Source organism: Xiphophorus couchianus, chromosome 8, assembly GCF_001444195.1.
Source record: "Xiphophorus couchianus chromosome 8, X_couchianus-1.0, whole genome shotgun sequence".
NCBI classification, from domain to species: Eukaryota; Metazoa; Chordata; class Actinopteri; order Cyprinodontiformes; family Poeciliidae; genus Xiphophorus; species Xiphophorus couchianus.
The window spans coordinates 3,776,825-3,794,754 of NC_040235.1; the positions used below are offsets into that span (position 1 = coordinate 3,776,825).

The window sequence follows — 17,930 nt, forward strand, 5'->3', positions numbered from 1 at the left end:
GATTAGGTTTCTTTAACTTTTCTGTCTGATCTGTGTATTCTAACTTGTAGTGACTCAGCTTTGTTAAACCTAATGCAGTATCTATCTGACACACATTGGAAGACCCTGGAAGGAACCGTTTTTGTTTCACCCATTTAACAAAAGATGTGATTTATTTGATTATGAAAAACATTTGCTGTTCAAATAATGACAGGTAGAAATTCCCACACTAAACCTGTAACCTTTGCAAAGTTGTTGATATTTTAACTGGCCAGACCCTTTTTTTCTCTGGAAACAATTTCACCAGACCAGATCATGTGACATGTGGAACATGATCTAGATGTTCCCACAGAGGTCTTTCTTTAAAATCCAAATGCATATTTTTAACTAGGAAAGAAAATGTTCCATGTTTGTCTTTATATCCCTTTTTCACTAATTTACTCTGACATTTTTCTCAAGGTATAATAAAATTGTAATCCACCCATTAATTGTTGTCTTTGAGAAAACATGAGTTTTCCACACCAGAAGAAGAGAACCAAATGATACCATTTCAGATCAGATACTGGAACATAAACTCCCATCCAGTTTATTTTATTTTTGTCACTTTCTCCTTCCCCAGTCCTTTATGGAAGAAGGTGAGTTTCTCACAGACCTGTTGTTATTTTATTCCAGTTTTTTATGTGGTTCTTTAACATGGGAAGGTGAGTTGGTGTCAGTGGGGTGCTTGTCTTGCTGCCAAACTTTATTTAATTCTGTGCATGTATGCAGTTTTGCATATTTTTTGTAAGGGAACTTTCGTGGTCAATTTTTGAAGTTGTATATTTAATTTGACAATATGCAAACTGTTCTTAATCACAGAAATCATTCTTTTTTTTCTTACTGGTTTAAAATGCATTGTTTATACTAGCATTTCATGCAGAATACTGTGGGAAAAGTTCCCATTTGTTCATGGCTGCTATGGAGGAAGGTGAGCTGGTGTCTTTCTGCTGAACTCTTTTCTCTTGTCTATTTTGTGCAACATAAACACCAGTTAGGCTGAACTGGAACTTCTGTGCCACCTTCATTTACACAACGTAGAACTTGGTGGTCTGCAAGAAGAAACCCAAACCTGGCTACAATTCCTATTTATCAGTAACATTTTTGATTTACAGTCCTTTTATATTCTGACTATTGTGCAATAAAATAATTGCAGACAGTCCATAATATTATAGCTTATTATGAATTGGATTATGGATAGCTTTTACATAATAATTGTAAAAACTACCTCACCATTCTGATACCACATCATCTGAAATCCAGGCATGGGTATGGAGGAGTCTGTTCTGAACACCAGGGTGAGGGCGGAGCTTGTAGTGCTGTTAGCTGGAGGTGGTGTATTCCCACAGAATGCACCAATCAGAGGAGCTTGCTCATTAGGTCCATTATAGAGCTAGAAAAAAATATTAGGAGAAATGTTACAATATATAAATATTATGCTACACTTCTGTTACTAGAAATCATAAGTTAAACTTAATAAAGTGTTAAACTGTTTACATATTGTGATGGATGGAAAACTAAGTTTATGAACGTTAAGCTTGACCTTTAAGGTGTAGAAACGTTTTGTGCTGTGGATTCATTTTGAAACAGAAATGTAACGTAGGTTTGAACTTTGCAAACCAGACAGCATGCTATGTGTCTGCTCTCTCTGTTGACAGGAGGTTTGACTTCCTGTTACCAGGTCTCATCACAACATCTTTGAGAACCAATAGCTGCCAGCCAGGGTCCTGCATGACACCCTCCGAGGGTCATCCCCACACCAGCAGTCCCAGATGAACCAGAGTGGAGAGTTGCTGACTGATGTGTAAAACTGCTTTAGATTGTCTAATTTGATTTATTCAAAAGTGAGAGATACAGGCAAGAGTAATTATGGGTAAAAAGAAAATGAGGGGAAAAAGCAGTTCCACATCAATGTTACTACAAATGTTGTAGATGTAGTTGTAAAATATAATTTTCTCTAGTTTGTTCTTAATGTAATATGGTAAAATTGTGTGTATATTTGTACCTTTATGTAGTCGAAGTTACAGCTGGAAGTGTCTTCTAACTGAAATGCGGTGAAGGTGTAGTTAATCGTGTTTCCACTGCTAGCCTGGACGGTCCAGCTGCACAGACTATTGTCTGGGTAGTTGTTAGGAAAGTTCAGTGACTCGATTACTCCTTGGTGTTGATGTGAGATAATTATGTTATGACACTCTGAAAACAAACACAGTAATGCAAACTAAAGTACACTACAAAACTACTTTGATTCAGATGCTTTTTTTTTTTTTTTGCTTTTGTGTATTTTGCTGACAAGCTAGATTAAATTTAATTTAATAGATTTAAAATATCAAATTTATTCTGGTAACAAAGTTTCTATTTATGCAAAAATATAATTTCTAATAATTTTTTGCATACTGGTGGTGTAAAATGCAAGGAAGCCGCCAGTGTTGACACTGCTGTCTGTGCGGAGTTTGATGTACAGTTGATTCCTGGAAGAGTTGATCGGCCTTGGCAGCTCAGTGCCACACAACTTGGCCAGTTCTGGAGCACTGCTGCTGTTTCCATCATGTACCTGAAAACAAATAACATCAAAATGCTATTAAGAAAGTTAATATGGATAACATGGCAAGATTGTTTAATGCACTGCTTTCAGTGGGAAAAAACTAAGAGTTCTCCTTGATGTCATACAAAGATGGGACTGAAACATGGCTTTCTGCTAAGTATTCTGAGCAGTCAAATGAAAACAGTTTGTTGCTGAATTAAATAAGATCATTGCAATAAGTTTTAGTTACTGTAATAACTGTGCTTAGCAATGTGCTTTTACAGTTCTGTATGAAGATGTCAGATTCAGACATTTTCTACATTTTTGAACACTGCAGTAAGATGAAAATATAATGATTTATTTCCCTGTTGAGATTTTAAATTACAATAATAACATCAGTTTAATTGTAGGTTTTCACTTATTTTCAATATTACTAGAGACAAAATTCTTCCAATTACTTTGAATCATTTCTACTTTCAGTACAGTCAGCTGGTCTGCTGAAGTGAATTCCACCTGAACAGATAAGCTGGCGTTGCCAGCATTAGGTATAATATAGATATGATGATATATGACTTCTCATTTGATAAAAATGATTTGCTTTAGCATGTGTCTAGAATCAGAGCCATTTACATGAGGATAAATGCCAAGTATGTTCAATAGCTAATAATATACCTACATTAAAACCACACTTAGTGTATCCTGCAGGTTCTAAAATATCAGGCATATATCAGGTACTCTGATGTAAATGAGCTGTTTTAGAACATGTTGAGAGAGACTACTCACAGCTAGGTAATCATAAGAACAGGATGAGCTGGATTCCAGGTGGAAACCTGAAAAAGACAGTTGGACCTGGCTGCCCTGACTGGTCCTAATGTTCCAGTAGCACTCAGCATTGGGATGATATGGTAAAGGATAATTGGGAGAAGACAATCCACCAGAGGCAGTTGTCAATGTTCCTCCACAACCTTTATGAAAAAGAAGCAAAACATGTAACTGCATTACAGTTAAAGAAAATCTGACAACATTCATAGGTGCTTCATCTTTATGTAAGATGCCAGAATAGTGCATCTTTTATTTAAATATGAGGCAATAAATTCCATGTTCTGTAAAGATACAGTATAACTCATCATCAGAGAGCTTTGGCATAAAGTTGTCTCGGTAATATTTCTACATATCTCTGACAGAATCTGGTTAGTGGTCCTTTTTCTAAGTTTTCAGTGCTGTGGATTCTCAGTCAATAATAAAAATTGTCACAACTGAAACATAAAACTGAAGGTTTGATGCTGTTGGACCAAACGAGGCAAAATAGTTTGGTGTTTGGTTGTAACTGAATCTCTGCACTTTTGTGATCTAAGCCTCACAGTGTAAATGAAAGAAACAGATAAAGAACATTAGTAGCATGTACCTGTCTGTGTTCCATCCCAGTGCGCAATGAATCCATGACTTGTGATTGAGGGATCAGAGTGGAATCTAATCCATAAACGATTGCTATGTGACACCACAACTGGAGGTCTTTGACTGCCACAGAACTTACCAATCAGGGGAGATGTCTCATAGCCCCCATCCCTGTAAATTCAGCAGATTTCATTTGTTCTGTTTAGATATGAAATATGCTAAATATACCTTGTAATGTTTTTCTGAATAAATGTCTTTTCCATCCTGTTGAAATTTTAAACACTTGCATTGTGAAATGAAGATGATGTGACAAAATATTTACCAGTTTTAATTTCTAAGACTAAACAGATTTTTCATTCCTAGGATATTAAGCATGCATTATTATTTGATTGGATTCATGCTGTTTGAAGTCATTTTTCACTGACTTGCAATTTGTGATAAAAGAAAAGCAAAGATTTTTGGGAGGACTATTGCAGCCACTATAGACTACTGGGTCTTTTATATCAGAGTGAGATGAAGAGTGGAGTAAAGCTGTTTAGTTTGCATGTGATGCATGGTCAAAATGAAGACTAGTCTGTTTAAAATTTGCTTCTGGGTTAGGTGTCCCATTCAGCAGTGGTAATAAGGACCAACAGGTAGGAAGAACACGAGGAGATTGGATTCAGTCTATGCAGTAACATAATCTACCACTGTACTTCATGTCATACCTGATTTCCACAAAGTCAAAGCTGCAGAAAGGAGGAGTGCCCTCCAACTCAAAACTGGTGAAGTTCAACAGAATCTGCATGTTGAGCTGAACAATGATCTTGAAGGTGCAGTCTCGGCTGTTGGGATAGCTGTTAGGGTAGCTGGGAGAGGTGAAGGTTCCGGTTGGAGAGGTGAAGCTCTCACCACAGTCTAAAAAGAAATAAATAACAATTCTATAAATCAATATTTGCTCAATGTATGAGATCAATCACCTGAATTAGTCCAAATCATACTAAATGAGAGCATGAAGAAAGGAGAGCAAAGTCAAGATTAACAACACAAACTTGTGTCATATTGTGTAGGGTTGGAAAAACTTGCTATTTAAAAACAAGTCTTCTGATTCTTGTACTGCATTCTTAGAGAATTGGCAGTTATGTCCATAATCAGACACTTCATGGATAAATATGAGAAAAAATTTCCTCCAATTAAACTGCAGTAAAAATTTTACTTTTATTGCCTATAAAATGTTTTGACAAACTGAGTAGGAAACATTTAAGTCTTTTGACAAACTTTACCTGTGCTAGCATTGATGGACACATAACTGGCAGAGAACCCTTCCCCAGATAAACTTGAATCAGTCACAAACAGAAGAGTCATTTGGTTGTCAGCACTTGTTATAGATGGAGGTACTGAGCGCCCACAGTATCTGTACACATGGCAAAAGAAAACATGATAGTTGTTATAGAAAATGCTTCACCAGCACTGACAAAAATGTGACATTTTAAGCTAATGCTAGACGTCTGCAGTAGCTGTAGGAGAAGCAGAGAGATGGAAGCTGAATCATTTAGGAATAAAATCTGTTTCCATGGTAGCAGCTTTCCTCCATAGGTCTCCTGTATTTCTGTCGGCTGCATTATTTCACGTCGGTGAACTTTGCGCTGCTTCAAAACTCAGAGAAATGTGGCGCAGAGGTGGGAGTGAAGCAGATCAAGCTGCTGCGCAAATAATAAGATAGAAGTAAACGAGTGTCAGTTTGCGCTGCAGGTTCTGGTGCCGCTAAAGGGAAAAGCAAACCGGTTCTGATCACTTGAACACAATCAAAGTTGTGCGCATCGCGGTGACGCGCAGACTGGCTAGTTCGTGGATTTGAGATAAGGAGCCATTTTTCTACTGCAGAAAAAAAACAGAACAAAAATGAGTGAAATCAGAAAGAAACAGAGACTCCTACGACAGTTTAAATTAATAACGATAGTTATAATGGTGCGTCAGACGCGCTGTGTTTAACCTTTAAGTACGGTTTAATTTGTATTAATGCTTGAATATTAATGTTTATTAAATGCCCCCTTAAAACTATTGAGCAGGGGTGAATCCAGGAAGTTTTAAAAGAGGGCTAAAAGGGGCCGAGGTGATGTTACACCAAAAATATTGGTTAAACTACCGTGTAAAATATGCAAATGGTAGAGGTCACCACAATACCCTCAAATAGAATAGAGTAGAATAGAATTCAACTTTATTGTCATTGCATTGTCACAAGTACAAGCAATGAGATGTAGTTTGCATCTATCCAGAAGTGCCAGAAGTACAAATCTGAGCCATGCCAGTGAATTTTCCTTCATGTTTCGAAAATGTTCTGCATGAGACACTTCCACATCCACCAGTTTGGCAGAAAAAGCTCAAAAGTTTTCTGTATGTCTGTGAATTAATTTTTACTACACTTAAGTCATTGTCTTGTTTTCACTGACAAATGTGAAAGAGTTGGTTTGAGTAGCTATAAGAGAGTACAAACCAAATTTAAAGACACTTGTAAAAAAAAACTCAACACTGTTAAGTTTCCCATCAAAGCCTTGGGGACTAAGAAAAAGGCTGTATCAGCAAGCAATGTATAAATCTAATCTTGAAGTTGTTGTATAATCCTTGATGGTGATGAGTTGTATTTGGCTCTTAATGCTGAACTGGCTCACCACCCCGTAATAGATGGATATCTATTTAAAAAAAAAAAAGAAAACATTTTTTCACACTTCATGAGACTGAAAGTGAAGTGTTATATAAATGTCAGTCCTCACCAATGCCTCCATTTAACTCTGCTTTTTAAAAGTTCATGCGAAATGTTTTTATTTTTTTATGTGGACAGTGGGAGAAGGTCAAACATTGTGCTGTACATTGTTGAGTAAACAGCCATGACAGTTAATTTGAACTCTTTTACAGTACTATTTACCACATTTCTTGTAATTACAAGAACAATAAAACAAAAGACACACATTTCATGAAAATACTTCTCAAATTGCACAGAAAGAACACATTAAAGTCATGGTAGGGCTGATTATTGTGGCAACCTTTTCTGTCATCATGTCATGATTCAAGCATTTCAGCAAAACTTAAATTAATTATCAGCTTGTAAAAAATGACTAAGTCTTTATTTGATCTACAAAGCTCCTTACGCTTCTTTAAGGGGATCATTTTGGAATCTTCACAGTTCCAATTGATCCATGATAAAATTTTTAGCAATGCACTCTCATTGAGTCCATGGCAGATTTTCTGTTCTTCACATCAAACTAGCACAGAACAAATGATAATACTAAGCAATAAACCAATCAATAAACATAAACATTACATACAGTAACCATATAGTGGGTGTTTTTGTTCATTTTTTAATAGTAACATTAAAAGTTTTAAAATGCTAAGACAATTCCGTCTCACAAAATGGCATGTTTGCTACTCTTATTTGGTTATGAATAAGGTTTGATTTGTTTCATGTTTTACACTTTCAAATCTTCCCATTAATGTAGTTTTGCCAATCCTGACATTGTCCAATGATAAAGGTAAGATGGAGAAATAATAAGCTTAGGGGTAAAATGGACATCTATGGGGAAGTGGAGGGTGTGAGGATTGGAAAGTGCTTTTATTCTATGGTGTGTAACTTTCTCTTTCAAAATGTTCTTATTTCTTAATGCCACTTTATGTGTGAGTATGTGTTGTACCTGCCAGTCTTGTTCCCAGTTGTTCCAGTCCCATCATAAACTTCAAGATAGTCATAGTTACAGTTGGCTTGGTACTCCAGGTTGAATGAGTCAAACAACAGTCGAATTAGGTTCCCTGGTAAAACACTAATGTACCAGGTACAATTGGCACCATGTGGATAGTTTGTTGGGTGACCAGGGCTGGTAATGGTGCCTGAAGGACTTGTCAGAGTATCTCCACAGCCTGGTACAAAAAAAAATGGTTACATTGAAGAGATCATCCTTCTACCACTTTAAAATGTGCAATATTAAATGAAGGACCATGAACTAAATTTTGATGACTTTTTTTTTTTTTTAAAGCATAGCAATCTTGGAAAATAGCTTGGTACAGTTGTTGGCACTGTTGATCTTGGGTACAAATCCCATTCTGGACTCTTTTTACATGGAGTTTGCATGTCCTCCCTCTGCATGTGTTTTCTCTCCACCTACCCTAACTTTCTCCAGCATCACAAAAACATGGATCACAGGTTCATTGATCTAAACTGCCCTTAGGTCGGTCAACATGTGAGAAGAAATTTCATCACAAGGAAATTTAAAAAGCTTTAATGGAATACATCAGACTGTTACTTGAACACATCACAGCTACATCAAGGACTAAAGCATGTGGGTTACAGACTTTATCCCTGCACCACCATAGCACCCCTGAGTCACTTTTTAAGACAAACCAACACATATCAGTTCAACAGAGCTATCTCAGCAGTCAGCTAGGTAGAGTATGTCGACTGCTGGTCACTAGTCCATATTACCACAGAGACATACTACAACACTAATGTACAATTTAATTTAACTCTCCTGTTATGTTTGTTTGTGAGGTACAGCAATAATGTTTCTGGGTCAATTTGACCCGTGGAGTGTTTCATCATGCAATAGTGTCAGAAACCAAAAAATTCCTCAAAAACATTTTTGTATCTGATTATTAATTCAAATACTAACAATTTCAATCAATATTTGTGCAATGGTGTTTTTTTTTATTTCTCACAAATAAAGAATCAATGACAACAACCTACTCATTTACTCATTTGGACATAAAAAATGTAATTTACATTTTTTTTATGTCCACTGAAAAAACCTAGACACAAAAAATGAGTAATTATCCTTGAAATTGATCTTTAGTAATTTTTTTTATTACATTTTAATTTTTTTTTCAATGGGTGATCTTTATAGTTGAACTTGAAACATGCATACTGTTCAGGGTCAAATTGACCCGCTGATTAAAATCAAGACTAATGAGTCATGCAGAGAGTATTTATGTTTTCCCATCACTTCTGCTGAGTGTCACTCAGAGTGGATGGAGTTTATTCACAGGAACAGAAAAGGTTCTTGTCAAAAGTTGCATAAACACCTGCTTTCTCGCAGTTTCCTAGTGAAGTAAAGTGAGAAAGTGGACTTGTGGTGTTGTGCATGTATGTGTGTGGTGTGTGTGGGTGTGTGTGTGTGTGTGTGTGTTTTTAAAATATGTCTCATAGCTGCAAGGAAATAAATAGAATTGGAAATTTTTTTTTACCTTTATTACCTTTCAACTTGACTGCCAAGTCAAATTGACCCAAACAGTATCTATATAAAATGTAGACCCAGGTTGGGTTGGAAATGCATAAAATGAACTATTTTCAGTTTATATGTAAAGTGCACCTATTAAGACAAATAAAAGTTTCATGCAGAAAAAATACTTCCAACTATTAAAAAAAAAAGTTAACTTTAAAATGGGTCAATTTGACCCGCAACATAACAGGAGGGTTAATTGTCAATTAAGACCAAATAACCAGTTAGAAAAGCATGCCTTCTTTTACCCATTGGAGGGAAACAAGGTGCCCAGAAAAATTCCTGTATAGAAATAGTATTTTAAATATGAAACTATGGAGGAATTTAATATTTACATATTTTTTAACCATTAATATAATGATATTCCTCTACAAAACTAACTCGGTTTACATCAGTATACTTCTTCTGCTTGTCTGACCAATGAGCATAGTCATTTAGGACTCTGATAAATAAAAAATATTCCTCCCACCCTCAATGGCAGAGTCATATGTTGCTTCAAAGCCATGGTTGTTGACAGAGGAGTCTGTGCTGAACTGGATGTACATAGATTTCTGTGTTGACTGAAGCCTGGGAGGAATCTGGTCACCACAAAATTTCCCCAGCAGGGTAGAGCTAGGTGAGGGTCCATCCCTGACCTAAAAAGAGAGATAGTTTTTGACTTCTGTCCATCACCTTGGCAATTATCATTTTCATAGAAAAAGAACACCAAAGCCATAATCATTACACAAACAACACTTTAAAGATCTTACCCAAGCTTTACAAATATTATAAAGAAAAGGTTAAACAAACAAAAGTGATGTTGACACTGGAAGTATTTTGTGTCTTTATATAGATATAGTGGTATTTTTTGTGTTCAATGGAAGACCTCAAATGTAGGCATGATAAATCTGAAAACTTTTACAAAATGTAAAGTATTTGAAATAAACAAATATTGCTTCAAGCTGGATCAGCTAATCAATGGAAGGGAAAAGGCACATGCCAAGTCCATGCCACAATTAAATAAATCAAGATGTCCCAAAAGCAGGGGCGAACTGGCATATGGGGCTACCGGATGGGTTTCTTAGTGGGCCAGTGGCCGGTAGACCGTCCATGCAGCTCAGTGCCAAAGCGGACAACTTGCAACATCCTCTAGTTTTGCGTTGCCACAATACCTCAAATGCCTTTTCTACCTAGCTTCTGCTGCTCCAGTCAGATTTCAGCAGTGGCAGGCGAGTGGACCTGTAAATTAACCTTTTGTGCATTAACCAGCACAAAAGTCTAACAATGAAGAGCGGCGATGTGAAAAACCCACCCCATAAAACCAAGGCAGCCAAAACAGCCTCTGTGGCTCAACAGTCACGATATAGCAAAGCCTCGTCTGCAGGTCTGTCCCTGATTGTGCCTTATAAATTCAATCTTCCTATTGGTCCCTGGCATCCAGCAGAGACATACACAGCACAGTGGCTCCAGCTCTTCATGCAGGGCCAGCCTAAGGTAATATGGGGTCTTATGCTGCGTTCAGACCAAATGCAGATTGAGCATCATGAGTGTCTGGTTTACATTCAAAGTCTACACTTACCGGCCACTTTATTAGGTACACCCTGCTAGTACTGAGTTGGACCCGCTTTTGCCTTCAGAACTGCCTTAATCCTTCATGGCATAGATTTAACAAGGTACTGGAAACATTCCTCAGAGAATCTGGTCCGTATTGACATGATAGCATCATGCAGTTGCTGCAGATTCGTCGGCAGCACATCCATGATGCGAATCTCCTGTTCCACCACATCTCAAAGGTTCTCTATTGGATTGAGATCTGGTGACTGTGGAGGCCATTTGAGTTCAGTGAACTCATTGTCGTGTTCAAGAAACCAGTCTGAGATGATTCATGCTTTATGACCTGACGTGTTATCCTGCTGGAAGGTGGGTGCATTGTGGTCATAAAAGGATGGACATGGTCAGGAATAATACTCAGGTAAGCTGTGGTGTTGACATGGTGCTCAATTGGTAATAATGGCCCCAAAGTGTGCCAGGAAAATATCCCCCATTTTCACCATCACCAGCCTGAACCATTGATACAAGGCAGGATAGATTTGTGCTTTCATGTTGTTGACGCCAAACTCTGACCCTACCATCTGAATGTTTCAGCAGAACTCGAAAGGCAACGTTTTTCCAATCTTCCATTGGTGTGAAAGCAGAATAAATGTCATAAATGTGCACACATGTCCAACTTGAAGCATCAGACACATTCTTGGTGCGGGAAACGCATTCGTTGTGGACCCAGCATTAGGCAGGATCTGATTTAGCCCCCCCCATATCCTCTTCTCTACCTCCCCTTGCCTTCCTACTAAGAACATCATTATCACTAACAGTGTTTAAATATACATTTAGTGTATCACTCAGATTATTGGCTATTATTTCCTGTTGTGTATTTGTGAACCAACCAAGCTCAAACACAGATCACAGATAGCACCATATTGTAGCCATGGTAAAACAACAATCAAACTATCAAGATGATTCTTTGCACTTTTACAAAGTAGACTTCCTAAGTAAATCCTACATGTACAGTATTTACATTTAGGATGTAAATACATTTAGGATGTATTTACACTAATGAACCAATGAACATATTAAATCAAATTTAATAGCATTGCCATTCTCAAGAAATGAATGATAAAGTTTTAGATCTATAATCTGTGTTACAATTCAAACATTTATTGGGGGTATACCTTGAGTATACCAAAATTTAAGATGTGCTGATGGTAATTCAAGTGGCTTACAACATAGCTGTTCACCCTCTTTGTTTTCCTATTTACACAAACCAATGAAGAAACAGAATCAAATTCATTTCCATGATGTCCCATTTTTCTTATGTCATATAAATGAATGTCATGTATTAATGAATTGATGAAGTTAACTGAAATACTTCACCTCAACAAAGTCAAATCTGCAAGAGCCTCCTTCAACATCAAACGACAGAAAATTTAATGTGACCACGTAGCCCTCTTGTTGGTTGATGACCCACTCACAGACTTTGTTGTGAGGATAGGGATTTGGGTGGTATGGAGACCGGAACTCTCCATTTCCAGAAAGGGTACCTCCACAAGCTAGGAAAAGTGAAAAAAAAAAAGAACAATATTCATATAGTGGTCTGGGTGGAATAAGTATTAACATTTTGGAGCCATACTTGAATCTGATAGGGACATTGGCAGGACTAAGTATTGTGACTGAAGAATTGGAGAGAGGGAAGTCTGGGCCTCATGACTTAGGCTGCTACCCCAAGACCAGTCTCCCTCTGGTTATATATATATATATATATATATATATATATATAGAGAGAGAGAGAGAGAGAGAGAGAGAGAGAGAGAGAGAGAGAGAGAGAGAGAGAGAGAGAGAGAGAGAGAGAGAGAGAGAGAGAGAGAGAGAGAGAGAGAGAGAGAGAGAGAGAGAGAGAGAGAGAGAGAGAGAGAGAGAGAGAGAGAGAGAGAGAGAGAGAGAGAGAGAGAGAGAGAGAGAGAGAATGTTCGAATGTCAAGTATCATTGGACCTAGGTATTTCAGTTTCTCTCATTCTTTGAAATATTTCCAATATCCTCCAAAGAAATCTGTGAATAGGGATATTTTCATCTCAAGTCATGTACCACAGAAATATCTGTGATTAGGGCAATCCATGAAAACTGAGCTGAGAGTAGGCCAATTTGGTAGCATCAAGACCTCTCATGATAAATTTGACTCCATCATGCATCATTGCTCACACAAGGCCCCAAAGGATCAAGGAGTCCTTTTCTTCAAGGCACTTCAGAAAAGTTTCTTTATAGCAAGGTTTGCCTTAGTTTGTTAAAACCTTGCAATTCCTTCATGTCTCTATTGTTATGGTTATTATCCAAACCCAAAACACTCGCTTTGTTATGTATAAAATCTCACCAACACTGTAGGCAGCCCTGAAACCAGCACGGCTGACTGAACTGTCAGACTTAAAACGGATCCAGAGAGAGTTGGAGGACGAGCAAATCGGAGATGGCAGGGTGCTCCCACAATATTTCCCTATCAGTGGATCAGTCTCCATCCTCCCGTCACGAACCTAAAAAAAAAAGAAGACAAATGCTGGAGATAAAAAACACTCAATTTTAATTCAGGCAGGTAACAAAATAAGGCTCAGCATATCAACTGCTCACATCCCATGATGATTCAGCTCACTTTAAAACATTAAGTAAACTATAACAGGATTTGTTGTCCAAGATGGTATGGATGACGCCAAGGCACGATCGTTCCGCCATGAAGTAGTAAACAAACATATAAGGTGAAGATGGTGAAGCTCACAGTGTAACCCGAGACATTTGGTGAGGCATTTTGTATATAGAGAAAATAGTTATCATATCCATAACAGTATGATCATAGAAGATTCAATATAAGTTAAATTACTTTGCAAAAAATTAAGGTCAGCTCATCAGCAGAAATCTGGAGAACTTGACTGAACATAAGAGGTAATTCAGCTATGACATTGTTGAACTAAGGACACATCTAAAAGTTGCAGGACACTGGCCCTCGAGGTCTGGATTTGAGAACCTCTGGTCTAGGATATTATCAGATACCTCACCTGTGACCGTGTCCATCTATAGAGCCTGAACCCTCCTACATAACCTGAACTTCTGAAAAGTCATGAGAGATCAAATCAAACTATGTTGTTGAATGAGCAGTACCATGACTAGTCTGAAGGACTTGAGTAGGAGACTGACAGGGGGAGAGGGGCTATGTAACACAGTTGGAAACTACAGCTCCAAGTATGAGCTGTGTCTCGAAGGCGGCGCTAGGTCCACCCAGGAATTTCAGCCACAGCTGAATGGTTGCCACGGAAGATAGAGGGATTTCTCAAACATGCATGAAAGAATCAAGACAACAGTTTTGGTATGTTTTTGATTAATAATATTATAACATGATGCTTATGCTTTTGCGCAGATTATTGTTTATTACTTTTTTAACTTTGATTGTGCTGTTTCTTAGAACAGAAATAATATATATATATATATATATATATATATATATACAGTAAATATTTAAAAAAAAAATTCCCTTCTCACCCACTGCGGGTGGTTCTTATCCTCTGAGCTCGGGTCCTCTACCAGAGGCCTGGGAGCTTGAGGGTTCTGCGCAGTATCTTGGCTGTGCCAAGGACTGCACATTTCTGGACTGAGATGTCTGATGTTGTTCCTGGGATCTGTTGTAGCCATTGGTCCAGTTTGGGGGTGACTGCCCCGAGGGCCCCGATGACCACAGGCACCACTGTGGTCTTCACCTTTCAGGCCCTCTCCAGTTCCTCCCTGAGGCCCTGGTATTTCTCTAGTTTCTCGTGCTCCTTTTTCCTGATGTTGCAGTCGCTTGGTATTGCTACATCTACCACAACGGCTTTCCTCTGTTGTTTATCCACTACGACAATGTCTGGTTGGTTCGCCATTACCATTTTGTCTGTCTGGATCTGGAAGTCCCACAGGATCTTAGCTCTGGTCAATAGATCTATCTATTGACTGGATAGATCAACATATATATATATATATATATATATATACTGTATATATGTAACATTACCCTGTTGTGGAACTAAAAGTTATCTTGCCGTCTTGAAGACTCTGGAGCCCACCGTTACTTGGACACCGACTCTGAGGGCTCGACTGCTTTTAAAAGAGGTCAAGCTTAAGTTCCTGTTTGTATGTGCTTAGTTTTCAGAATATATCCCATATGTTGCAAATTATGTATTTACTGTTTGACTCCAGTCAAAAGAAAAGGTGTCCAAACATAATACTACAGACAGCAAATTACCAGGTCACCGATGAAGGTCTCAACCTAGGTCAAACTATTGAGGAAAGCTCTGGATGTGCCTAATAATTCAGATTTTGCATAAAAGGTAAAATAATTTGACTAAAAAATAATCTCACAAATTATTCAAACTGGAAATTTAAGTATAGTTAATAAGTCTTACCTCCACATAGTCAAAAGAGCAATCACTATGATTCTCCAGATCAATGTTAGTGAAGTTGAGGGCCACCTGTTCACTTGGAGGCAATGTGATCAAATAAATACACTGCCGGTTGTGGGCATAGTTGTTTGGCCAGTTGGGAGATATTAGGATCCCCTCACTGTCAGTGAATGTACCACCACAGCCAGGATCACCTTAAAAGAAAATAAAAAACATTTAGTACAATTAGTCATACACTTGTAAAGCACTTTATCAAGTCCAGTTGCTGTAACTCTGGTATTAATACATTCAATTTAAATCTTTTATTCCATTCCATTATTGGCTCTAGTACACTAAACATAGTCCACTGTACTATGTTCAATGTACTACAGTGAACATAGTAACAAAGAATTCAACTAATTCTTCATGACTCAAAAAATTTAAGGCAAGTTATTTTGACTTTTTTTTAACGCAGATGCAGCTTTTTCTGTCATGAAACTGCGGTCTGAGGTGGTGAGGCAGACGCAGTGGACCCAGTTGCTGAGAGAAATGATGACGGATTAATGGTGAAGAATGCACAAATAATCTCAAAATCCAGGCAGCACAGCTAGAGCGGAAAGGCTCTACCAGGTAGCACTGGTAACAAACAAAAACCAAAAGGAACAAGACAGAATCAACAGACTGGTACGACAAGGACCCGACACAGAAACACAGGTGGCAATAAATACACAGAGAGTAATCACTGAACAAGACACACCTGGGAACAATCAAGGGGTAGACAGGACAACACGGAGACTCAAAAGACACAGAAACCCAAAATAAACACTCAAATCAACACAGAGAAAACCAAATCCTTACATTTCTGAGTTTACAGAACATTTTATGATTTGTAACTTAGCACCTTGGAAATGTTTAGATGGCATAAAAGGCATATAGATTGGATAGATGGATAGAATGATATTCAGTTAACCTGATACTGAGCTGTAAAGAACCAGCCTAGACTACATCTTGCTAAACTGTACTATCATGGTAACAGATGAGACCTTTTATAGTAACCAGTATTTACTTTTACACTTTTATGTTTGGGTCATCAGCAGAGGTCGGTGGTAACTAGCTATATACTTGAGTAACTTTTTGGTAAAAGTGTGCTTTTAGAAGTAGCTTTATTACACTGTACATTTTACTTTTACTTGAGTAATGATGAAGTATTGCTACCCACTACCAGATTTGTGGCAACTACCCTCTGTGAGTAGCTTCACTGATTGAACAATCATGTTTCAACCAAAATTACATGAAACACAGACATACAGTTCATGTTAAAGGGAGACGTTTTGTTTGTAAACAAGCGTTGTTGTTCTAATGTTATCTATCTGTAGATTTTGGAGATTAAAAAGAGACAGTAAAACTACATATTATCACTGGAAGTACCTTACTCTGTGGTAACATTACCAACTAATATTTCCGTTAGTTTTACATAAAAAAACTATTTTTTTTCTTTTAGTCTTCAAAATACCAGAATTTGCAAATAATTTTTATTTTTGTCTGTGTGTTGTCGTCATCCATCCATGCTTTTTTCCTCTGCTCCCTTCCTGCCCTTGCATGATCTTGGAGAAGTTGCTAGTTTCGGTTCAGTGGAACGGCCACACTAATTTGGATAATTGGGAACTGAGATGTATCGGAGAGACTTTAGGGAAGATTGAAATTTATAATCTACCCGATCTAAGACATTCTGTATCTGAATTGGTTTTCCCTGTGTTGCCTTGAAAGGGCTGGATATTTCCAGTCTCCTTGAAGAGATGCAAACATAACGCTCCTTCCTACCTCACCCCCTCCTTTTATCCATGCAGCTGTGAAGCTGAGCGCTCCCAAGGACATCAAGCCTTGATAACATCTTATTGGACATCTGCCGGGAGGCTGAGCAACGTGGTTTCATGGCCCTGTGATGTCACTGCCTTCACTTTCCTCTTTTTATTTAATTCCTTTTTTATTTTTTAGAAACTGCGGAGTAATCACTTTTAACCCAGAGAAGGAATTAGATTAGTCACCCTTTAGCTTATTTTATTTTTAGAAGCTGTACTCACTATTTAGACCAATATTAAACTTCCTAGATTAATTTTTAGATTATTATGCAGAGAGACTCCTACTATTGCAACCCAGAAAAGCTCCACAAACTTAGAATACAGAAAAAAAAATCTTCCAGAACAGGAGCATTTAGTTTTTATTATTACTTAGAAACTGTGGAGTACTCATCACTTTTGCAAATTTAGAGCATACTTAGAAAGTCCAGAGAATACTTATACTTATACTTGTATAGCAACCCAGAACAGGGATTACAACAAACTTAGAATCCAGAAAAACTACCTTAGCAACTACGTTTTAGACTCTTATTCTTCCAACCCAGAAAAAGAATTAGACCAGAGGAAACTTAGTTATACTGATCTACCAACCCTGAATAGGAGCACCTAGTTTATCTAGTTTATATACTTTGGATCAACACTACTTTTTAGACTCCTAATTCCAGAAATGGAATTAGACCAGAGGATACTTAGCAACTCTGAGCAGAAATATCTAGTTTACATACTTTAGATCAATATTAGATTCTTTTTCTTCTTTTGCTTTTTTCTTTGGTTTTTATTTTGTTTGTATTTCCTTTTAATTCCTGTAAAGCACTTTGAATTGCTTTGTTGCTGAAAATGTGCTATATCAATGAAATTACCTTTACTTTTTACTTCAGTAGTGTTTTTACCAAATACCTTTTTAGTCTTAGTTGAGTATTTGCTTGGATGAGTATGTTTTCCTTGTTCTGAATATGTTGAAGTAGTGCTAGTCTT

At 37.5% G+C, this 17,930-nt stretch overlaps 1 protein-coding gene across 3 annotated transcripts in view; it reads right to left on the reverse strand.

Annotated features, from left to right (window-relative positions):
* cubn (cubilin (intrinsic factor-cobalamin receptor)) overlaps positions 1–17,930 on the reverse strand; it is a 92,024-nt gene that overhangs the window by 54,434 nt on the left and 19,660 nt on the right. For all 3 annotated transcript variants that reach the window (XM_028026223.1, XM_028026222.1, XM_028026224.1), the window contains exons 17-28: positions 15,124–15,314; positions 13,074–13,230; positions 12,082–12,257; positions 9,644–9,809; positions 7,597–7,819; positions 5,194–5,324; positions 4,639–4,828; positions 3,942–4,102; positions 3,320–3,501; positions 2,410–2,566; positions 2,021–2,208; positions 1,249–1,408 (exon numbers count right to left, since the gene is read on the reverse strand). In XM_028026223.1, coding sequence (XP_027882024.1) covers positions 1,249–1,408; positions 2,021–2,208; positions 2,410–2,566; positions 3,320–3,501; positions 3,942–4,102; positions 4,639–4,828; positions 5,194–5,324; positions 7,597–7,819; positions 9,644–9,809; positions 12,082–12,257; positions 13,074–13,230; positions 15,124–15,314 — 2,082 coding nt within the window. The remainder of the gene's footprint in view (positions 1–1,248; positions 1,409–2,020; positions 2,209–2,409; positions 2,567–3,319; positions 3,502–3,941; positions 4,103–4,638; positions 4,829–5,193; positions 5,325–7,596; positions 7,820–9,643; positions 9,810–12,081; positions 12,258–13,073; positions 13,231–15,123; positions 15,315–17,930) is intronic.